Raw genomic sequence first — 24,683 nt, forward strand, 5'->3', positions numbered from 1 at the left:
AATGCTCTTTTGCACAAAATCTGGATTCACCCAGATCATGGCCTTCCAGAGGACCCAAATAATACATAATATAATAAGGCATAAAGCAGTTATCCCATCCATAGGTGGCAAGCATGGGAAAAGTGATTGGCTTGCCTTAGGGATGCCAGACACAACTGGAGACAGGGAGGGAAGGAAGGGAGGGGGAAGTGAAGAACTAGAGCGGTGAAGGTCTGCCCCACACCTCGCTTTCATTCAAACTCACTGTATCTAACTCTCCCTTAACTCAATACTATGTTTTAAAAATTATTTCACTTCACGATATTTTAATTGTGTCACAGATTCAATGACATGCCCGCGCTACCTGCCACACACCAGTTCGCTCTCAGCTGCCGCATTGGCAACATCGTCGCTCTCCGGGCTCGTCGACTTTTTGTTTTGTTACCGGCATTCTCCAAGGAGTTTGGCCTGGTAAGCCTTCATTTCATCTGTTTTTTCTGGTGTTACACCAAGGTGTAAGCTACCTGATGAAGATATATGGTCCAAGGATCATTACTTGGTGTTCTACTCCGTTGTGTGACCCGGAGTTTCACTTGCAGATTGCACTTGCAGGCGGACCAAGAGAAGGTTCCAGAAGGGACGCCAAGGCGTTACTGCTGTAACGCTGGATTACCTATTTCTAGAATTTAAGAAAGAAAGGTCAAGGCTGTAGCTCTATGAACACTATCCGGTTAGCCATCTCAACAGCAGCCCTTATCAATGGTCAGCCTGCAGGGAGGCACCTCTTAGTCAGCAGGTTCATGAAAGCAGTCTTCCAGGAGAAACCATCCTTTGCTTGCCTTCAATCTACCTTGGACCCAGAATTGGTTTTAGATCACCTAAAGAGCCTAGGCCAGAATAAAGACTTGTCACTCATCCAGTTGTCGAGAAAATTAACAATGCTAATGCTACTGATATCTGGCCTACGTGGCCAAGTGTTACACTTAATGGACACCAGGAACATGAGTACCTCAGACTCCAGAATCTCTTTCCGAATAGGAGACCCTCTCAAAACATCTAGGCCAGGTTACCATATGTCTGAACTAGTTTTTGAAACATATGTATCAGACAGATGAGTATGTGTACACACCACTAGTTTACACTACCTTGACAGAATGAAAGAAAAAAGGAAAATTAACAGATTTTTTTCTAACAACAAAACCACCCATAAAATTGGCATCAAGAGACACTTTACGACGCTGGACAAGAGATATGAAAGCTGCTGGTATAGATCTCACTATCTTTTCTCCTCATTCCACCAGGTCAGCTTCATCCAGTAAAGCAGCCCCAAAGCTACCACTGTCTACTATTTTGTCCACTGTGGGTTGGACCAATGAGTCAACTTTTGCAAAATATTACAAGAGACCATTAAACAAACACTGTCAGTTTGCAAAAGCAGTGTTGTCATAAGTTTTTGGGTATGTCGGGTTTAACTATTTTGTCTTGTGTATGAGGTTATGCAATTTTATGAACAAATGTATCTCAGTTTCTCTGTACTTGAGTCACTTGATTGAAGAAAATCTCTGGGAATGCTACATTTTCTTATGCATGCATACATGTTTCATGTTATATACCTTTCCATGAATATATATGGTTCCTATATATATATATATATATATATATATATATATATATATATATATATATATATATATATATATATATATATATATATATATATATATATGTAGGTTTGAGGAACCACTCTAAAGCTCTCATTGAATCCATTGTGACGCAGTTAAAATATCGTGAAGTGAAATTGTAAGATTAAACCAATACTTACCAAGTGTGAAGTTTGATTGTAATTTCATGAACATTTTAACTGCTTCACTTACGGATTAAATGCCCTCCCTTCCCTTCCCTATGCTTTCACAGTGTTGAGTGTAGAAATCACCAGATGATTTATGTAGATATATTTATTAATGTTTAATGCTGCTTCCTCAAACCTACTCTCTAAAATGACTGGTGCGTGGCAGGTGGCGCGGGCATCTCATTCAGTCCCTAAGTGATGTAGTTAAAATGTTCGTGAAATTACGATCAAACTTCACACTTGGTAAGTATTCGTTTAATCCTGCAATTATGGTGTTATTTGAAGGCCTGGGTGAAAATCGATTACACTATGAGGGAGAACAGGTCTTCAGCTATATTGTCTACTAAATACAACTCTCAGAAAGGAAGGGAAGTTGGGAAAATTAAATGAAGGGCAACTTCAAATTTATGAAAGCTACTATAAGCAAGGCTGTGATGAGCATCCCTCATCATCACTCATTCTATCCTTCTCCCTCCCTCCTCCCTCCCTTCTGTTTCCTCTTTCTCCTTTCCACTTCTCTGCTCTCTATTCTCTATAGTTTCTAAAGGAGCAAGATGCTGTGTAACAATATGAATAATTGACTATGTATATATTGTTTTGTGGCATTTTCAAGAAGGGACAGGGACAGCATCACACACAGGGTGTTTTGTGTGATGCTGAAGCATTGGTTTTGATGCCAATATTAGAGATAAGAGCAATAAAATTTAGAAATTTGTTGTATTAGTCCTGGGTTGTGTATAGAATAAGGTTGGCATATCCGACACTTTCAAACTCAAGTAACTTCATTCTTTACAACTTCTTGCTCCCTTAGATTGAAAAGATATGGAAAATGAATAACATCATCAATGGGTCATGGGTACAGCTACTCACCTTGTGTTCAGATAGTTGGTGAGACCCTTACGGAAGGTTGCCTCCGTCAGGAAAAATTTCATCATCCAGATTATTGAAGCACCTGAGGGTTAGAAAGGTTGTGCTAAAACTCACTATTTTTCACAGCAAACTTAAAAATCTACATATTAATTAAGAATAAGCTGTGATGAAAACTTGTTGCATTGTTGTGGTAGCATTTCATGTAGAAAATAACCTCAAAACACTTTGGGGGTACAAAATAAAAGTGCAGAGGAAATGCATACACACACACACACCACACACCACACACACACACACACACACACACACACACACACACACACACACACACACACACCTTTGGAGTAAGAGATGGTATCAAAAATCTCGTTTATCTCATCAGGATGACCAACAGGGATGCTGATGGGATGGGAGGACTCAAGGCAGTCAAGTCTGAAAACTTTGTGTAAGTCTATCACGATGAACTGCTCCATCATTTGCCACTTTGGCTCAGCATGGTTAGTGCCAACATACCCCATGAAGCTTGCAAAGCCCTCATTGAGCCACAGATCTGTCCACCATTCAGGGGTTACCAGGTTCCCAAACCACTGGTGAGCCAGCTCGTGTGCCACAACTATTGCCACCCATTGTTTGTTGTAGGCTGAAGACACCTTTGGGTCATAAAGCATCGCTGTCTCCCTGTAGGTGATGAGCCCCCAGTTCTCCATGGCACCTGCTGCAAAGTCTGGGATGGCAACCATGTCTTGTTTTGGGAGTGGGTATGGAATCCTGAAGTAGTCCTCAAAGAAGGTGAGGATTTTTGAACCAATTTCAAGTGAGTAATTTGCCTGGTTGATTGCAGTCTCTCGTGCCCACGTCCTGAAGGACACTCCATTCTGTGTGGTGACCTCCTTTGATGAGAAATCGGACACAAGGAATGCCACAAGGTAAGTGGACATGGGGACACTGGTGTTGAAATGGTCCCATATCCACCCTTGCTGACCTTCTACTGGCCAGGTGTTTATTTTGGGCATGTTGGAGATGGCAGACATGTCTGTCTCCCTCGCCAGGAACACCTCAAATGTGGCTTTCATGGCTGGCTCGTCGAAGCATGGGAAGGCTCGGCGGGCATCTGTCGGCTGGAACTGTGTTACGGCAAGCCACCTGTGGCACAGTTAACAGGTGCATCATTCTGTGTATGTCAATTTGTATTAATGATGGACAATGGACATTATATGTCACATGGACTTAACAGTGTGTTTTACTTTACTTGATGGACAAGCTCTGACTCCCTATCCTTTCCACTAAGTAGGATGAAGCATCCTTATTACATTTACTATCAACATCATTCTCTCACATACCTCTCTTTTTCTGTTGCATCTTTGTATGATGACCTGTAGAAACCATGCAACTGGTCATTGAGGTAACCTGTGAATTTCATAGACAGCACATATCGGCGGCCTTTGGTCAGTGGTTGTTGGAGGTGGGCATGGTAAAACTGGCGCTGGTTGTCATATGTCTGCTTTACGATGCCCACACCCTTCCCATTCCGATTTTCGGCATCCACTACCTGTACAAGTTTATTATTAATTTTACATTTATTCTCAATCTTGTACTCTCCCTAATGTGCTTATTATTGTTATTCTTTTCTATCGTCATTGTTCCTTTTATCTTATTCCCTCATCAGGTACCATCACACACACACACACACACCCACACACACACACCTTGACTGTGTCATTGTGGGTGATGATGTCTGCCATGTGAAAAGTGAAGACAGAGGTTTCCTTCACCACCTCCACCTCCACCTCCACATAGCCTGCGATGCTAAAATTGCTCCTGATGAAGGGCTGAAGGCGAACCAGATAGTGCAGTGGTCGGAGGGAGGTGGGCAGCCTCATGTCCTTTACTCTTTCATCTAACAAATGTGTGGCTAGGGAGTTTCCTTCCTGAGAATGAAAGTTCTTAAGTATAGTTTGTGGTGGTTGTTACTGTAATGTTCATTAGCTTCCTACTTGCATGAAAACACATCTAATATGTGTAAATATCAGTACTCAATGCTATATGAAGCCCCAAGCTGATGCTCACTTGTTAGTAGAGCGTGGTTAACCCACTGGTTGCTTGCAAGCAACACTCACAGCCAAGTCGCGCTCAGATAAATGGGTAGGAAGGTGACTGAGGTAAATACTTTAATTTTGAAGTAAAAACTGATTGTCATAGTATCAGGTTGATTGCTTGTGTTGTTAATGAATACTGTAATATGTTGAAAATGTTGTTTTATAAGAAATTGAAAGCAGGAACTTGTTCGCAGTTGTTACTTTCATGCCAACCTCATCAATAAATGTCAGAGAGCTGCCTTTCCTCAACCATACAATGATGGGTGTGATCAGTAAAACAGATCACCTGAGAGCTAATGAAGACCTGCCAGTGCGACTACATTACATATTTTTCTTCTACAATCCTTCCCTTTGTGACCCATTTTTAAACACCCTTTACACTCTAGCTAATGTGTACCTGGCATTACCATCAAGTTTGGCAAATTCTTTGCAATCATCTAAATCATGATCCTTTGTACAGTAGTGACAGAGCTGACCTTTCCTTTCCTGCTCCTTGGGAAATTGTTTGTTAGCTTGTACATCTACATTACTTTGAAATGAAAACATTGGTTTTTCCTCAACTGACTTAGCCATGAAAGTTCTACTCCATCTATTCTTTGTCATGGTGTTTGATTCCCTTGGTTTCCACTTGGATGCTTTTGCTTCAGTTTTATTCCAATCATTTACTTCCCTATTTACTGAATCTCAGGAAACAAAGGGATTGGTTGCTTCTTTCACTTACTTCTGGATAAATTTACATAACATTTCATCACTACTAGGAGTGCTGCTGTAGTCTGTACATGGACAGATAAGGCCCTTGTACAGAGTTACCAGCTGGGAGGGGTGAGAAAAACTGGCAGAGACATCACAGAACACCTAACTCCATAGAAGCTGTTTTACGTAGAGATGAGATGTGAAGTTTCCAGTTTAGATTATGAGAAAAGGACAGACTGAGGATATTCAGTGTAGAAGAGGGAGACAGTTGGGTGTCACTGAAGAAGAGGGAATAGTTCTCTGAAAGGTTGTGTCGAGTTGATAGGCACTGAACAACACCAAATTTGCCCTGCCCCAGTCAGAAATTTTAGAGAGATCTGAAGTCAGGCATTCTGTGGCTTCCCTCCATGAACTATTTACCATCTGAAGGGTTAGACGTCTATGAAAAGATGTGGAAAAGTGCAGGGTGGTATCATTAGCGTAGGATAGGGCAAAAAGCTTGGTTTGGATTGGTGAATAATAGGAAAAGTGTGGGTGACAGAACAGAACCCTGAGGAACACCACTGTTAATAGAATTAGGAGAAGAACAGTGACTGTCTACCACAGCAGCAATAGAATGGTCAGAAAGGAAACTTGGGATGAAGTTACAGAGAGAAGGATAGAAGTTGTAGTAGGGAAGTTTGGAAATCAAAGCTTTGTGCTCTATATAAAGCTTTTGATATGTCTAAGGCAACAGCAAAAGTTTCACCAAAATCTCTAAAAGAGGATGACCAAGACTCAGTAAGGAAAGCCAGAATATCATCAGTAGAATGGCCTTGATGGAACCCATACTGGTGATTAGATAGGTTATGAAGTGATAGATGTTTAAGAATCTTCCTGTTGAGGATAGATTAAAAAACTTTAGATAGGCAGGAAATTACAGCAATAGGACGGTAGTTTGAAGGATTAGAATGGTCACCCTTTTTATGAACAGGCTGAATGTAGGCAAACTTTCACCAAGAAGGAAAGGTAGATGTTGACAGACAGAGCTGAAAGAGTTTGACTAGGCAAGGTGTAAGCACGGAGGCACAGTTTCGGAGAACGATAGGAGGGACCCCATCAGGTCCATAAGCCTTCTGAGGGTTTAGGCCAATGACGACATGAAAAACATCATTGTGAAGAATTTTAATAGGTAGCATGAAGTAGTCAGAGGGTGGAGGAGTGGGAGTAACAATCTCTGAGTCATCCAAGGTAGAGTTTTTAGCAAAGGTTTGAATGAAGAGTTCAGCTTTAGAGGTAATTGTGATAGCAGTGGTGCTATCTGATTAAAATAAAGGAGGGAAAGAAGAAGCAAAGTTATTGGAGATGTTTTTGGCTAGAAGTCATGAGAGGAGTTGGATCTTGAAAGATTTTGACACTTTCTGTTAATGAAGGAGTTTATGGCTAGTTGGAGAACAGACTTGGCATGGTTCTAGGCTGAAATATAAAGTGCTTGAGATTCTGATGATGTAAGGCTCAAGTACCTTTTGTGGGCCATCTTTCTATCATGTATAGCATGAGAATAGGCTGTATTAAACCAAGGTTTGGAAGGTTTAGGTCGAGAAAAAGAGTGAGGAATGTACGCCTACATGCCAGTGTCTGGCATGGAGGCGTATCACCTCTGTTATGTGCTTGCACATAGAGACGGGTCTCTGACACGGAAGCAGTAGTCATTCCAAGGAAAATCAACAAAATACCTCCTCAGGTCCCCCAACTAGCAGAGGCAAAATAGCAGAGGCAAAATACCAGAGGCACTTCTGCTTGGGGGGATCTTGAGGAGGGATTGGAGTGATAGGACAAAATACAGTTATGAGACTGTGATCGGAGGAGCCCAACGGAGAAAAGGGTAACAACATAAGCAGAATTAGAGGTTAAGAAAAGGTCAAGAATGTTGGGCATATTTCCAAGACTGTCAGGTGATTAATCCTTCTCAAGTGAGAGATATGTTTGAACTTGACTTCAGTGTTAGAAAGTCAACTGACACTCCATTATCATATGAAGATAAAAGGTTTGTGAGTAAGATGAAAGAAGGAGTACATCAGCTGAAGGATGGGCATTATGAGTTACCCCTTTCTCTTACAGATGATAATGTCAAGCTTCCAAACAACAAACTCTTAGCAGAGCAAAGACTCAAGAAGTTAAGAGATAAACATGAGAAGGATAATCAACACAAAGGTGATTACAAGGTGTTTATAGATGATATGATTACCAAAGGCTATGCAGAAGCTGTACCAACAAAGGATTTGGTTAAGAATGATGGTAAGGTCTGTTACATTCCACATCATGGAGTCTATCATTCAAAAAAAAAACAAAAGTTGAGAGTTGTATTTGACTGAAGTGCAAACTACAGGAACCAGTCACTAAACAGCTGTTACAAGGCCCAGACCTTACCAACGAATTTGTTGGAGTGTTGTGAATGTTTACACAAGAAAGCATTGCAATTTTATGTGATATAAAAACTGTACCATCAAGTGAAGGTCAACCCAGAACATAGAGACATGTTAAGATTCCTTTGGTGGAAAAATAGTGACCTCAATAATGAGATAGCTGAATACAGGATGATAGCTCACCTTTTTGGGGCTGCATCATCTCCAAGTGTAGCTAACTTTGGCTTTGCACTTAAGAAAGTTGCAGATGACTGTGAATATGATGCAGCCAAGTTTGTAAGAAATAACTTTTGATGTTGATGATGGTTTGAGCTCAGTAGCTACAATGGATGAAGCTGTCACTCTTATTCAACAGAGCAAAGAATTATGTTACAAGGGAGGTTTTAACCTTCATAAAAGTTCTTGTCAAACAACAAAGATGTATTAGCTGCAACTTCTCTGCACAAGAGAGCAGATGGAGTTTAAAGTTTGGATTTTAGTAAGAATGAAGACACACTGCTTATAAAAAGAACGCTGGAAGTTGAGTGGTGCATAGAATCTGACACATTTTAATTTAGAATAAAGCTGAAAGACAAGTCACTCACTAGGAGATGCATTCTGACACCACTGAGCTCTATATATGATCCATTAGGTATAGTGTCACCTCTCATACTGACTGGAAAGCAAATTTTACAAAAATTGTGTAAGAATGCAGTTGAATGGGATGATGAGGTGCCAGATTATGTCAAACCTAAATGGATAAAATGGAAAGATGAGCTGCACAAACTAAACAAGCTAAAAGTACCTGATGACTTTTGGAAAGTAGAACAGGTTGAACTCCATCACTTTTCAGATGCCTGCCAAGAGGGATATGGCCAGTGCTCATATATTATTAATTATCAAGACTGGCTGAATTCATTGTGCATTAATTAGTGGCAAAGTCATGTGTCACACCTCTAAAAACCATGACAATTCCCAGACTAGAACTAGCAGCAGCAGTGGTGTCAGTTAGAATCCATAAACTCCTAAAGGGAGAACTCAAGGATAATAATGTGGAAGAAGTATTTTGGACAGACAGCAAAGTAGTCCTTGGTTACATTGCAAATGAAGCAAAGAAATTCCATGTATATGTTGTAAATAGAGTGGAAACAATTAGAGGTCACACTTCACCAGATCAGTGGAAATTTGTAGAGACACAGTATAACCCAGCAGATCACGCATCTAGGGGCATGACAGCAGATGATGGTAAAAATGGTATCATGAGGGTAGAGGGGAACATTAAAGCTTTCTAATCTGATGGATGAATCCAAACATCCAGTCATCCTTCCCAAAACGTTATACATAACCGAGCTGATAATATGCCACCACCACAAAAGAACAAATTAAGGCAGGGGCATAACTTTAAATAAAATCAGGTCATGTGGATACTGAATAATAAAAGGATCATCCTTAGTGTCAAGGCATATTTCAAAGTGCATTATTTGTTGCAAAGTTAGAAGTATGACACAGGGACAGAAGATGGCAGACCTGCCTATCGACAGACTAGAACCATCACCTCCTTTTACATACTCAGCAGTAGATTTCTTTGGCCCTTTCTATGTCAAAGAGGGCTGTAAAGAGCTTATCACTGTGCAGATACGCACAGTGATAAATGTGCTCTCAGTGTTACTAGATCAGCATAGTACCCAGTTAGATGATCAAGATCTGAGAACCTTCTTAGTAGAAGCTGAGAATATAGTTAATGGTTGTTCTCTAACTGTGGACCATCTTAATTCCCCAAATAGTCATACACTGCTGACACATAGTAATTTGTTAACTATGAAAACAAAGGCAGTACTGCCTCCTCCGAGCATCTTTGCTAAGAAGGACCTGTATTACATAAAGAGATGGCGCAGAGCACAATACCTGGCCAACCAGTTCTGGTCCAGGTGTAGAAAGAAGAATGTGCAATTTCTACAACTTAGAAATAAGTGGAATAAGAGGAATCTCAATGTAGATGGCATAGTTATCATCAAGGATCTGAATGTAGCAAAGAACCAGTGGAAACTGGGAATAACAGAAGCATCTCCTGATCATGATGGCCTAGTAAGAAAGGTTAAGGTCCTGGTGTCAGACTGTAATCTTGACAACCAGGGAAGATGCACAAAGGCCAACAAGACCATCATAGAGACCAATACATAGTCTAGTATTGCTGTTAGGTGATGCATAATATAGACTGGAGCAACCCCGCCAAGGAGCCAATGTAACAAAACACTTATCATATGCTAATACTAGTTTTAAGGTACATACTAATGTTAATTTAAGGTAAATTGTTGCACAGTTTAGGGAACCCATGTTACTGTATGCAAAGTGTATGTACCTCATCATTATTCCTTGGTAATCATAAGTGAAATGTTCAATAGTTTCCAACTTGCATGAAGACACATGTTATATGCATGTCAGTACTCAATGCTATTATATGAAGCCCCAAGCTGATGCTCACTTGTTAGTAGAGTGTGGTTAACCCACTGGTTGTCTGTGGGAGTCACTCATGGCCAAGTCGTGCACAAAGGTGGGCGGGAAGGTGATCGAGGTAAATAATTTAATTTTGAAGTAAAGACTGATTGTCAAAGTGCCTGGTTGATTGCATGTATTGCTAATGAATACTGTAATTTGCTGAAAGTGTTTGATATCAGTGTATAATGTTATTTTATAAGAAATTGAGACCGAGAACTTGTTTGCAGTTCTTACTGCCATGCCTGTCCCATGAATAAATGTCAGAGAGAGAGCTGCCTTTACTCGACCCTCCGATGATGGGTGTGATAAGTAAAACAGATCACCTGAGAGCTAATGAAGACCTGCTGGTGCGGCTAAAGTAATGGAAGCAGTGTTTGCAGTGATAGTGTTATAGATTAAAATTTGCTGATAGTGGAGGTTTATATGGACAGTTTCAGTAATCTTTTATCAATATGTACACACCATTACCAGCAATGAAACGTATGGCTCACCATTGTAGCATCGCCCTTTGCAGGTTCGAGGCCTCTTCCACGGTAGTTGTTTGATGTCTGGTTGACGTCGGGTGCCAAGTAGTAGACGAGGAGCCCTGTTGCCACTAGTGAGCTCACAAACAGGATCGTTAGTAGCATTGCCACGCTCCTTTTAATATAGCAGTCATTCTTTTTGCCAAAGGACACAGAAGCAGCAGATTCGTTCATCTCCATTGTCAGAATTTGTTTGCTTTGTGCACTCTCGGGCATAGCACACACATGCACTCTTGCTTACACTACTTCTTGTTTGTTCTTCGTTTGTTTTTTCCTCTAATTAATGATAATCATCTGCAGTATTATGATGTGATTATTATTATCATTATTATTATTATTATTATTATTATTATTATTATTATTATTATTATTATTATTATTATTATTATCATTATTATTATTATTAAGGGGAGAGTGGCATGAAATAATTTCCTATTTCAGTATGTGTGATCTCATCTTGCTTGTTTAATGGTTCTGTGAATGTTGTTGTAAGCGAGTTAGGTGGATCCCAGACTGGTAGGTAGGAGTTTGAGTCTGGTGAATATTAATGGCAGGGATGTTATTTATTTGGTTGTGTGAATGTTGTAAGCGAGGTGAGTGGATCCCAGACCGGTAGGTAGGAGTCTGAATCTGGTGAATGTTAATGACAGGGATGTTATTTATAAAAAATATTATTTATAAATAATACTTGTAGTTGATTTTGAGAAGAGAATGAGACAGTTGACTGAATACTTTGAAAGCTGCATGAAAGAAGGAAACTGGGAAATGATGGTTACATTAAAATTATGCAATGCAGTGTCAGAATAACTTTCCATGCATTCAGTTTTCTTCACATTTTCCATTGTCCTCAGGTACAGCTAAGGACAGATGGCAATGGAGCTCGAGAAAGGGTAAAAGAAAATGGTCGTCAGTCGCCAAACATATACAGGTAAGAGAAGATGTAGCTCTTTTAAATGGAAGCGATTGTCTTCACGGAGGAGAGTTATCGTCAATTTTTGTTGTCAATCGAAAATCCATTGTTTACAATATAGAAATATGCTAAGTAAACCTTGTTAAAAAAAAAAAAAAATAGTAGATTTTAAGCCCTGGGATGCCAGCGCCGTATGTTTTTGGCAGCAGGTAGGCGCATGCTGTGCCAGCGCTGTATACGGCGGCGAAAAAAAAAGAAAAAAAAAATTAGTGGCCATATTTTGACTGGGAGTCTTTCATACTTTGTCAGGACACTTTTCATACCTTTACCCTTCCCCCTTCACTGACCATCACCCACCAAAATTTGTAGGAGGAGGCAGTAGACACCTGCCGAAATGATAATTACTCCCAGTGAGATCTAAAGCACTGTTCAGGGGATGCTGTGAACTTATCATTAAACCCAGCTGTGACCTCACAACGTTTCCCTTTGTGTCTCACAACACAAGGGGGCAGTCACAGCCTGCCCCCTAAAGACAACTCTCTTCCTCCACACAAAACTACAAGCACCTAATAACACATACACCCTTCACTCAAAAATTTTAAAATCATCATGGTGACTCCTACACCAGCCTCGGAGTCCCCATCTGGGGAGGGGACCATAAATGTCCCCAGGTCGGACTGCCTTTCTGTCGACGACCTTAAGTGTCTTGACACCCCCTCAACTTTTTCTTCATTAACTTCTGCAACATTCGCGGTCTAAGATCTAATTTTCAATCTGTAGAACACCACCTCTCCTCTTCTAAACCTCATCTTCTTTTCCTCACTGAAACTCAGGTGTCTGAGGCAACTGACAGTAGCCCCTTTTCTGTTCCCTCCTACTTTCTCTATCCTCATTTTCGATCCAAAGCTGGATACTGTGTTTATGTGCGCAATGACTTAACCTGCTCTCGTGCCCATGCTCTTGAATCTTCTGAGTTTTCCACCATCTGGCTACGATTACAGAGTCACTCTCATACTAAATTTATATGTGCTGTATACCTCTCACCTAACTCCTCTGATTATAAGAAATTCTTTGACTACTTAACTTCCAAAGTGGAGCACATTCTGACCCTCTTCCCTTTTGCAGAGATCTCCATTCTTGGAGACTTCAATGTTCACCACCAGCTTTGGCTTTCCTCTCCCTTCACTGACCATTCTGGTGTACTAGCCTACAACTTTGCTATCGTCTATGACCTAGAGCAATTGGTGCAACACCCTACTCGTATTCCTGACCGTCTTGGAGATACGCCCAACATTCTTGACCTTTTCCTGACCTCTAATCCTTCTGCTTATGCTGTCACCCTTTCTTCTCCGTTGGGCACCTCCGATCACAATCTCATTTCTTTATCTTGTCCTATGGCTCCAATCCCTCCTCAGGATCCCCCTAAGCGAAGGTGCCTCTGGGGTTTTGCCTCTAGTTGGGGGGACCTGAGGAGGTATTTTGCAGATTTTCCTTGGAATGACTACTGCTTCCATGTCAGAGACCCGTCTTTGTGTGATGAGCGCATAACAGAGGTGATAGTGTCTGGCATGGAGGCGTACATTCCTCACTCTTTTTCTCGTCCTAAACCTTCTAAACCTTGGTTTAACAAAGCTTGTTCTCGTGCTATACATGATAGAGAGGTGGTCCACAAAAGGTACTTAGCCTTCCATCACCAGAATCTCATGCACTTTATATTTGTGCCCAGAACCATGCTAAGTCTGTTCTCCAACTAGCCAAAAACTCCTTCATTAACAGAAAATGTCAAAACCTTTCAAGATCTAACTCCCCTCGTGATTTCTGGCATCTAGCCAAAAATATCTCCAATAACTTTGCTTCTTCTTTCCCTCCTTTATTTCAACCAGATGGCACCACTGCTATCACATCTATTTCTAAAGCTGAACTCTTCGCTCAAACCTTTGCTAAAAACTCTACCTTGGACGATTCTGGGCTTGTTTCTCCCTCTCCTCCACCCTCTGACTACTTCATGCCACATATTAAAATTCTTCACAATGATGTTTTCCATGCCCTCGCTGGCCTAAACCCTCAGAAGGCTTATGGTCCTCATGGGGTCCCTCCTATTGTTCTCCGAAACTGTGCCTCCGTGCTTGCACCTTGCCTAGTCAAACTCTTTCAGCTCTTTCTGTCAACATCTACCTTTCCTTCTTGTTGGAAGTTTGCCTACATTCGACCTGTTCCTAAAAAGGGTGACCGTTTTAATCCCTCAAACTACCGTCTTATTGCTTTAATTTCCTGCCTATCTAAAGTTTTTGAATCTATCCTCAACAGGAAGATTCTTAAACATCTATCACTTCACAACCTTCTATCTGATCGCCAGTATGGGTTCCGTCAAGGCCGCTTTACTGGTGATCTTCTGGCTTTCAGTACTGAGTCTTGGTCATCCTCTTTTTAGAGATTTTGGTGAAACTTTTGCTGTTGCCTTGGACATATCAAAAGCTTTTGATAGAGTCTGGTACAAAGCTTTGATTTCCAAACTACCCTTCTACGGTTTCTATCCTTCTCTCTGTAACTTCATCTCAAGTTTCCTTTCTGACCGTTCTATTGCTGCTGTGGTAGACGGTCACTGTTCTTCTCGTAAATCTATTAAAAGTGGTGTTCCTCAGGGTTCTGTCCTGTCACCCACTCTCTTCTTATTATTCATTAATGATCTTCTAAACCAAACTTCTTGTCCTATCCACTCCTACGCTGATGATACCATCCTGCACTTTTCCATGTCTTTTCATAGACGTCCAACCCTTCAGGAGGTAAACATATCACGCAGGGAAGCCACAGAACACTTGACTTCTGATCTTTCTAAAATTTCTGATTGGGGCAGAGCAAACTTGGTATTGTTGTATGCCTCAAAAACTCAATTCCTCCATCTATCAACTTGACACAACCTTCCAGACAACTATCCCCTCTTCTTCAATGACACTCAACTGTCCCCCTCTTCTACACTGAACATCCTCTGTCTGTCCTTTACTTATAATCTGAACTGGAAACTTCACATCTCATCTCTAGCTAAAACAGCTTCTGTGAAGTTAGGTGTTCTGAGACGTCTCCGCCAGTTTTTCTCACCCCCCCCAGCTGCTAACTCTGTCCATGTATGGAGTATGCTTCACATGTCTGGGGAGATTCCACTCATACTGCTCTTCTAGACAGGGTGGAATCGAAAGGTTTTTATCTCATCAACTCCTTTCCTTTAACTGACTGTCTTCAGCCTCTCTCTTACCGCCGCAATGTTGCATATCTAGCTGTCTTCTACCGCAATTTTCATGCTAACTGCTCTTCTGATCTTGCTAACTGCATGCCTCCCCTCCTTCTGCGGCCTCACTGCACAAGACTTTCTTCTTTCTCTCATCCCTGTTCTGTCCACCTCTCTAATGCAGGAGTTAACCAGTATTCACAATCATTCATCTCTTTCTCTGGTAAACTCTGGAACTCCCTGCCTGCTTCCGTATTTCCACCTTCCTATGACTTGAATTCCTTCAAGAGGGAGGTTTCAAGACACTTATTCATCAATTTTTGACTACTGCTTTGACCCTTTTATGGGACTGGCATTTCAGTGGGCATTTTTTTATTAGATTTTTGTTGCCCTTGGCCAGTGTCCTTCCTACATAAAAAAAAAAAAAATGCCTGTAGACATAAAGGGTACAGCTCCTGACCTGACCGCAGTATGGTAATATGTGTCGCCTCACAAAGAATATGTAAAACATGTGAAGTGTGTAGTAAATAATATATATAAAATAAAGAAAGCCTCAATAGCATAAGTGTTTTATCATATAAGAAATAATTATAAATGAAGTAACATAAAACACGCAATTTAGTGACTTGTAAATCGCCTCCTGAGAGAATAAAGTGCCTAAAATTGTTGTATACCTGTTATCTACTTCTAGTTACTTATTTTTTTTATGATATCTGTTGAAAACAACAACTTACATGCGTTTACAAGAAAATATATTTGTGCATCGAAACATAGGCTCATAGGCTTGCACAACTCGTAACTTGTGGCAGACATCTCTATTCACTCAAATCTCCTGCAACCCACGTCCTCAGCCTCCTTGGTGCCCTATAACTACCTTCTACGGACCTCTGAAGTTCGTTCGGTGAGTCCCATGTTGGGCTCAAGTCTATGGGGCGTTAACACTCCAGATATCAGAAACTCCTGGCATGTAAAAATTTTGAAAATAAGAGGCGAATAGCGAAATATATCAGTTATGTGTTTTGTAATAATTTTACATACTTTACAAAAAAAAAAAAAAAAAAAAAAAATCCAAACTTGCTTGGCACCAGGGTAAAGTTTTATGAAAAATGCTTAGCACCCAATGGATTAAATAAAGAAAAAGTATAAAATTACTTGATTTCACATGCTATTGTATATAATTTGTGATTATATAACGGCAAACAGTGGCTCGCATGACTCGACTAATGCTTACACTTTTGGAAGGTCTCTGTTTCTCTTCTGCATACTGGATACCATTTTAATTAGTTTAGTTAGTTTAATGAGTTTATTTCAAGTTTTAAAAAAACTTGAAATAAAGTTCAGAACAGCGACTGCTTGCCTGTGCGTCAGGGACAGGCACTATCTTTGTATCTATCTATCTTTCTACTCATAATTATTATTTTTAAGTAAAATCAATAGAAAAAAATGTTGTTTATTATTTATTAATGACAAATTCTGTATTATTCAGTTGAGAAAAAAAAAAAAAAAACCCAGAAGGAATATGTTACATTTTTGTCTTTTTTTCTGTTGTCAGATATTAGAATCTTTTGTTGGGGAAGAATTTATATAAAAAGTGTATTGTCTAATTATATATTATATTAATATTGTGTCAGATCAATTGAGGCTGTGTTAGGGAAAATTTTGGGGAGAATGAAAATTTCATATCCTTATTGCAATTACTGAACAATTTTTGAGGCTTTATTGATGAAAGATTCATGAAAATCATGCTGATATATTTTTAATTATTAATTAGTAGATTTTTAGGGTATATTTAAAGAAACAGTGAGGAAGTTCCTAAGTAAACATCTGTAATTATTAAATTGTGTGTGTGTGTGTGTGTGTGTGTGTGTGTGTGTGTGTGTGTGTGTGTGTGTCCCAGTAGTGCCTAATCCACGCGACTAGGCTACACAGTATAATTACTGAACTGAAGCAGGACAGGAGGGAGAGAGCACTGTCGCTTACACAGTTCCGATATTGTTGTCTGTGTCGGAGGTAGTGTCTACGCACGGTCGAGAGAGAATATATATATATATATATATATATATATATATATATATATATATATATATATATATATATATATATATATATATATATATATATATATATATATATAATTTTTTATTTATTTCATTTATTTTATTTATTTATTGTTATTATTATTTTTTTAATGTAGGAGGGACACTGGCCAAGGTTAACAAAAATCCAATAAAAAAAAAATGCCCACTGAGATGCCAGTCCCATAAAAGGGTCCAAAGCGGTAGTAAAAAATTGAAGGATAAGTGTCTTGAAACCTGCTTCTTGAAGGAATTCAAGTCATAGGAAGATGGAAAAACAGAAGCAGGCAGAGAATTCCAGGGTTTACCAGAGAAAGGGATGAATGATTGAGGATACTGGGGGTGAGAAAAACTGGTGGAGACGTCTCAGAACGCCTAACTTCATAGAAGCTGTTTTAGCTAGAGATGAGATGTGAAGTTGAAGTTCAGATTATAAGTAAAGGACAGACCAAGGATGTTTAGTGTAGAAGGGGACAGTTGAGTGTCATTGAAGAAGAGGGGATAGTTGTCTGGAAGGTTGTGTCGAGTTGATAGATGGAGAAATTGAGTTTTTGAGGCATTGAACAATACCAAGTTTGCTCTCCCCCATTCAGAAATTTTAGAAAGATTAGAAGTCAAGTGTTCTGTGGCTTCCCTGCGTGATATGTTTACCTCCTGAAGGGTTGGACGTCTATGAAAAGACGTGGAAAAGTGCAGAGTGGTATCATCAGCGTAGGAGTGGATAGGACAAGAAGTTTGGTTTAGAAGATCATTAATGAATAATAAGAAGAGAGTGGGTGACAGGACAGAACCCTGAGGAACACCACTGTTAATAGATTTAGGAGAAGAGCAGTGATTGTTTACCACAGCAGCAATAGAACGGTCAGAAAGGAAACTTGAAATGAAGTTACAGAGAGAAGGGTAGAAGCCGTAGGAGGGTAGATTGGAAATCAAAGCTTTGTGCCAGACTCTATCAAAAGCTTTTGATATGTCCAAGGCAACAGCAAAAGTTTCACCAAAATCTCTAAAAGAGGATGACCAAGACTCAGTAAGCAAAGCCAGAAGATCACCAGTAGACGGCCTTGATGGAACCCATACTGGCGAATAGAAAGAAGGTTGTGAAGTGATAGATGTTTAAGAATCTTCCTGTTGAGGACAGATTAAAAAACTTCAGATAGGCAGGAAATTAAAGCAATAGGACGGTAGTTTGAGGGATTAAAACGGTCACCCTTTTTATGAACAGGTTGAATGTAGGCAAACTTCCAGCAAGAAGGAAAGGTAGATGTTGACAGAGTTGAAAGAGTTTGACAAGGCAAGGTGCAAGCACGGAGGCACAGTTTCGGAGAACAATAGGAGGGACCCCATGAGGTCCATAAGCCTTCTGAGGGATTAGGCTAGTGAGGGCATGGAAAACATCATTGTGAAGAATTTTAGTAGGTAGCATGAAGTAGTCAGAGGGTGGAGGAAAAGGAGGAACAAGCCCAGAATCGTCCAAGGTAGAGTTTTTAGCAAAGGTTTGAGCGAAGAGTTCAGCTTTAAAAATAAATGTGATAGCAGTGGTGCCATCTGGTTGAAATAAAGTTGGGAAAGAAGAAGTAAAGTTATTTGAGATATTTTTGGCTAGATGCCAGAAGCCACGAGGGGAGTTAGATCTTGAAAGATTTTGACACTTTGTTAATGAAGGAGTTTTTGGCTAGTTGGAGAACAGACTTAGCATGGTTCCGGGCAGAAATATAAAGTACATGAGACTCTGGTGATGGGAGGCTTAAGTACCTTTTGTGGGCCACGAGAACAAGCTGTGTTAAACCAAAGTTTGGAAAGTTTAGGTCTAGAAAAAGAGTGAGGAATGTACGCCTCCATGCCAGACACTATTACCTCTGTTATGCGCTCAGCACACAAAGACGGGTCTCTGACACGGAAGCAGTAGCCATTCCAAGGAAAATCAGCAAAATACCTCCTCAGGTCCCCCCAACTAACAGAGGCAAAACGCCAGAGGCACCTTCGCTTAGGGGGATCCTGAGGAGGGATTGGAGCGATAGGACAAGATACAGATATGAGATTGTGATCGGAGGAGCCCAACAGAGAAGAGAGGGTGACAGCATAAGCTGAAGGATTAGAGGTCAGGAAAAGGTCAAGATGTTGGGAGTATCTCCAAGATGGTCAGGAATACGAGTAGGGTGTTGCACCAATTGCTCTAGGGCGTGGAGGATAGCAAAGTTAAAGGCTAGCTTACCAGGATGCTCTTCGGAACAGTACCATCCCATCTTGAGATCTGTTACACTTAATACAGGTTACAAAGAACAAAGTCTAACACAGTGTATGATAAAACAGAAAGCCACATCACCTGCAAGGTGCGAGTTGCGTTATAATACATAAATTTGTAATACTTTGATCTGAATTTAAATAATTTTCTTACACGAAACAATTTTCTTCCTAGAATATTATTTTCCTACTGTACATTCTTATACACACTGCCTATGTCATGTACCCCACTATTCTTGCACCGTGGAGTGCATCATGTACCCAGGTTGACTATCACTGGCCTAGGGCGCTGAAAAGATGGTGGAAAGGCTGGCTCCAGGCAGGATGGTGGCGCTGGAGAGAACGTCCAAGATCGTTATTTTATGTACTATTTTAATTTTTCTTCTTGTAACAGGAAGAAAGAAAGATTTAAATTCTTATGAGCTAATGAAAATATTCTAGTCCTTGCTACACGGACAGTTCATTCCTAGTAATCATACTGAAATGAGAGAAAGAAAAAAATCGTGTACAATATTTAAATGTTTTGTCTTACGCCTTCATATCCAGCATTACATCTCTTTTGCACAGACTTCAGATTTTTTTTTTTCTTTATGTAGGAAGGACACTGGCCAAGGGCAACAAAAATCTAATAAAAAAATGCCCACTGTAATGCCAGTCCCATAAAAGGGTCAAAGCAGTAGTCAAAAAATTGATGAATAAGTGTCTTGAAACCTCCCTCTTGAAGGAATTCAAGTCATAGGAAGGTGGAAATACAGAAGCAGGCAGGGAGTTCCAGAGTTTACCAGAGAAAGGGATGAATGATTGAGAATACTGGTTAACTCTTGCGTTAGAGAGGTGGACAGAATAGGGGTGAGAGAAAGAAGAAAGTCTTGTGCAGCGAGGCCGCGGAAGGAGGGGAGGCATGCAGTTAGCAAGATCAGAAGAGCAGTTAGCATGAAAATAGCGGTAGAAGATAGCTAGAGATGCAACATGGCGGCGGTGACAGAGAGGCTGAAGACAGTCAGTTAGAGGAGAGGAGTTGATGAGACAAAAAGCTTTTGATTCCACCCTGTCTTGAAGAGTAGTATGAGTGGAACCCCCCAGACATTTGAAACATACTCCATACATGGACGGATAAGGCCCTTGTACAGAGTTAGTAGCTGGGGGGGTGAGAAAACTGGCGGAGACGTCTCAGAATGCCTAACTTCATAGAAGCTGTTTTAGCTAGAGATGAGATGTGAAGTTTCCAGTTCAGATTATAAATAAAGGACAGACCAAGGATGTTCAGTGTAGAAGAGGGGGACAGTTGAGTGTCATTGAAGAAGAGAGGATAGTTGTCTGGAAGGTTGTGTCGAGTTGAGAGATGGAGAAATTGAATTTTTGAGGCATTGAACAATACCAAGTTTGCTCTGCCCCAATCAGAAATTTTAGAAAGATTAGAAGTCAAGCGTTCTGTGGCTTCTCTGCGTGAAATGTTTACCTCCTGAAGGGTTGGACGTCTATGAAAAGACGTGGAAAAGTGCAGGGTGGTATCATCAGCGTAGGAGTGGATAGGACAAGAAGTTTGGTTTAGAAGATCATTAATGAATAATAAGAAGAGAGTGGGTGACAGGACAGAATCCTGAGGAACACCACTGTTAATAGATTTAGGAGAAGAACGGTGACTGTCTACCACAGCAGCAATAGAACGGTCAGAAAGGGAACTTGAGATGAAGTTACAGAGGGAAGGATAGAAGCCATAGAAGGATAGTTTGGAAATCAAAGCTTTGTGCCAGACTCTATCAAAAGCTTTTGATATGTCCAAGGCAACAGCAAAAGTTTCACCAAAATCTCTAAAAGAGGATGACCAAGACTCAGTAATGAAAGCCAGAAGATCACCAGTAGAGCGGCCTTGACGGAACCCATACTGGCGATCAGATAGAAGGTTGTGAAGTGATAGATGTTTAAGAATCTTCCTGTTGAGGATAGATTCAAAAACTTTAGATAGGCAGGAAATTAAAGCAATAGGACGGTAGTTTGAGGGATTAAAACGGTCACTCTTTTTAGGAACAGGTTGAATGTAGGCAAACTTCCAGCAAGAAGGAAAGGTAGATTTTGACAGACAGCGTTGAAAGAGTTTGACTAGGAAAGGTGCAAGCACGGAGGCACAGTTTCGGAGAACAATAGGAGGGACCCCATCAGGTCCATAAGCCTTTCGAGGGTTTAGGCCAGCGAGGGCATGGAAAACATAATTGCGAAGATAATTTACATATGCTTACTTAGAAATGTGTCAGATGCCTGCATATTTCTGCATCCGTGACGTCATGCACTAATGATAAGCAAGAAGAGAGAAGATTGTTTTGCCCTTGGAAGAAGCACAGCATTCTTGCTACACCCGCGAGGCTGTAAGGCTCTTCCCAATGTGGTGTTTGTTTTCTGGTGAACTTTTTCTGCATTTACGGGGTTGTATTGAGTACGAATATTTTTTTATTTTTTCTTATTTATTAGCAGAATGTGTGTGTGTGTGTGTGTGTGTGTGTGTGTGTATTTACCTAGTTTACCTAGTTGTATAATACAGGGTCCGAGCCAAAGCTCAATTAGTCCTGTCTCCATACCCGAATTTGTCCAATTTCTCTTTAAACATGTGCACACTCTTTGCCGCAACTACCTCTTCTTTTAAGTTATTCCATATTTCAACCGTTCGATGCGGAAAGCTGTATTTCTTAATATCTCCCAAACAAAGACTCTTCTTTAATTTCTTCATATGTCCCCTTGTACGTCTATCTCCTTCCTCCACTTTTACAACTAGGTCATCTCTGTCTATCTTCTCCATGCCATTTACTAATTTGAACATTGTTATCAGGTCTCCTCTTTCCCTTCTTTCTTGCAGTGTTGGTTATCCAATTTCTTCCAGTCTTTCCTCGTAACTTAGGTCTTCCAATTCAGGTATCATTTTCGTAGCTGTTCTTTGTATTCTTTCCAATTTCCTTATATCTTTCTTTTTGTGTGGAGACCATACCACTGCTGCGTATTCCAGTTTGGGACGTATCATGTGTGTTATGATTTTCTTCATCATTTCTTTGTCTAGGTAATTAAATGCCACCCTGATATTTGCTAGCAAATTATATGTGTGTGTGTGTGTGTGTGTGTGTGTGTGTGTGTGTGTGTGTGTGTGTGTGTGTGTGTGTGTGTGTGTGTGTGTGTGTGTGTGTGTGTGTGTGTGTGTGTGTGTGTGTGTGTGTGTGTGTGTGTGTGTGTGTGTGTGTGTGTGTGTTTTGAGACGTCTTCACCATTCTTTATTATTATTATAATCAGGTATAACCAAATGTAATGGCAGGTAGTGCAGATCACATCCACATATACTCCATATTCTATAACTGACATTCCATTAATCTGTTTTTAGCATTTTACAAACTATGCTTCCATATAATTCTCTCTCTCTCTCTCTCTTTCTCTCTCTCTGACCTCCACAATCCCCGTTCGGAAGTCCACGCCCCTCGAAGTGACTTTACTATATAAATAAGACTGTGATGTGACAAAGCGTGACGGGTTCACGTTACTCTGGCAAGAGGGAGAGCTTACATCCACCCTGACTGGGACAGTTAGGTACTCGTCCTAAATAAGGGGAGGCGGTTGTGCTGATGGGAAACATGAAAGGATCATGAGTGGAATGAAATAACGGGGTTTTGATTACGTTAGGGTCTGTGATGTGTGCTTCAAAAGTTCTTTTCGTCGCATTGTAAACAGTGAGCACACACACACACACACACACACACACACACACACACACACACACACACACACACACACACACACACACACACACACACACACACAGGGACGCGAATCTCGTACAGCTTCCCACGAAACTTTCCTCAGCAGTTACGTGTGTGCATTTTCTTCATGCGCAAACACACACACACACACACACACACACACACACACACACACACACACCCCACACACACACACACACACACACACACACACACTTGGTGACAGATCTTTGGGTACGGTCAGCTGGTGAAAGGTGCTTGATATTTTCTTTAATTTTCCAACTGACCTGAAGCAGTGATAAGTTTTGTTTGTTTATCTATTTTATTTATTTATTTATTTGTTTGTTTGTTTGTTTGTTTATTTTTGGCTGTCGTTGCATTTACTTGATTATAATAATACTTTGGAGTGGCACTATATTCGACTGACTGGCTGACTGACTGACTGACTGACTGACTGACTGACTGACTGGCATTAGTAACTGGATTTGAGTGATAACAGTTTACTTTTACATCAGTGTGTCCTTCAAGGCTTTTATTGCCTTATTTATTTTGGAGTTCGTACATACTACTTTTTGGCGCGCAACTGATGAACAGAAATGCGAGTAGACGATACTAAGTTTTCATGACGAATTAAAAAAAAATAAAAGAGAGAGAGAGAGAGAGAGAGAGAGAGAGAGAGAGAGAGAGAGAGAGAGAGAGAGAGAGAGAGAGAGAGAGAGAGAGAGAGAAACTATCTAAGCGTTTGTCTAATGTGGTACATTGCATCATTTGCTACTTTTGCTGCCATTAAAAGTATTAGTCTGCATATTTTCTTTATCAAATAGAAACTGTTATTATTATTGTTGCTGTTGTTGTTGTTGTTGTTGTTATCTCATTATCATCATCACCGCCATCATCACCAGTATCACAATCATTTTTATCTTCATCATCGTCGTTGTCATCAGCATCAATATCCCAAGCATCATCATCATCATCATCATCATCATCATCATCATCATCATCATCATCATCATCATCACAATCACCATGAATATCACTATCGTCACTATCAACCCCCAACACTGTACATCTTGATGAAGCAAATGCAGATGTCCGACGCTGTCAGGCAAGAATTTAAAAGTAGGAGTGTCTTGTTCTTGACTGCAGGGAAAACACACCGACACTTACGTAGACTTATCTTAGATTAGGAAAGAAAGGAAGCACTGCTGTTTCTTGTCACTGATAGAGCAACTCCTAGATTAAGAAAGACAGGAAGCACTGCTGTTTCTTGTCACTGATACGTCAACTCCTAGATAAAGAAAGAAGGGAAGCACTGCGGTTTCTTGTCACTGATACGTCAACTCCTAGATAAAGAAAGAAGGGAAACACTGCGGTTTTCCTTTATAAGAGCTACGTTTCATTGTACTTAACATTTCTCCTGCATAACACTCTCTTGTCATTTACTTATCAAGATTTTACTGTATAACAAAGGCATTTAATTTTTCATCATTTTGATTTTGCTTTAGGAGGAAAAGTTTGAGAAGGAGGAGGATAAAAATGAGGAGGAGGAGGAGGAGGAGGAGGAGAGGAATGCCTATTTCTTCTAGAACGATTTACCTAATTACTCCTG

At 40.3% G+C, this 24,683-nt stretch overlaps 1 protein-coding gene across 5 annotated transcripts in view; it reads right to left on the minus strand.

The window, feature by feature from the left end:
- The window catches only part of LOC135114977 (aminopeptidase N-like), a 32,299-nt gene that overhangs the window by 6,889 nt on the left and 727 nt on the right, over positions 1-24,683 (minus strand). The window contains exons 2-6 of one of the 5 annotated variants that reach the window (XM_064031313.1): positions 10,859-11,167; positions 4,405-4,626; positions 4,039-4,247; positions 3,036-3,841; positions 2,699-2,780 (exon numbers count right to left, since the gene is read on the minus strand). In XM_064031313.1, the coding sequence (XP_063887383.1) occupies positions 2,699-2,780; positions 3,036-3,841; positions 4,039-4,247; positions 4,405-4,626; positions 10,859-11,107 (1,568 nt within the window). In that variant the 5' untranslated portion in view covers positions 11,108-11,167. Of the gene's footprint in view, positions 1-2,698; positions 2,781-3,035; positions 3,842-4,038; positions 4,248-4,404; positions 4,627-10,858; positions 11,186-24,683 lie in introns of all 5 variants that reach the window. The other 4 variants (XM_064031312.1, XM_064031314.1, XM_064031315.1 and 1 more) reach the window with 4 other exon arrangements.

Source organism: Scylla paramamosain, chromosome 28, assembly GCF_035594125.1.
Source record: "Scylla paramamosain isolate STU-SP2022 chromosome 28, ASM3559412v1, whole genome shotgun sequence".
Classification (NCBI taxonomy): Eukaryota; Metazoa; Arthropoda; class Malacostraca; order Decapoda; family Portunidae; genus Scylla; species Scylla paramamosain.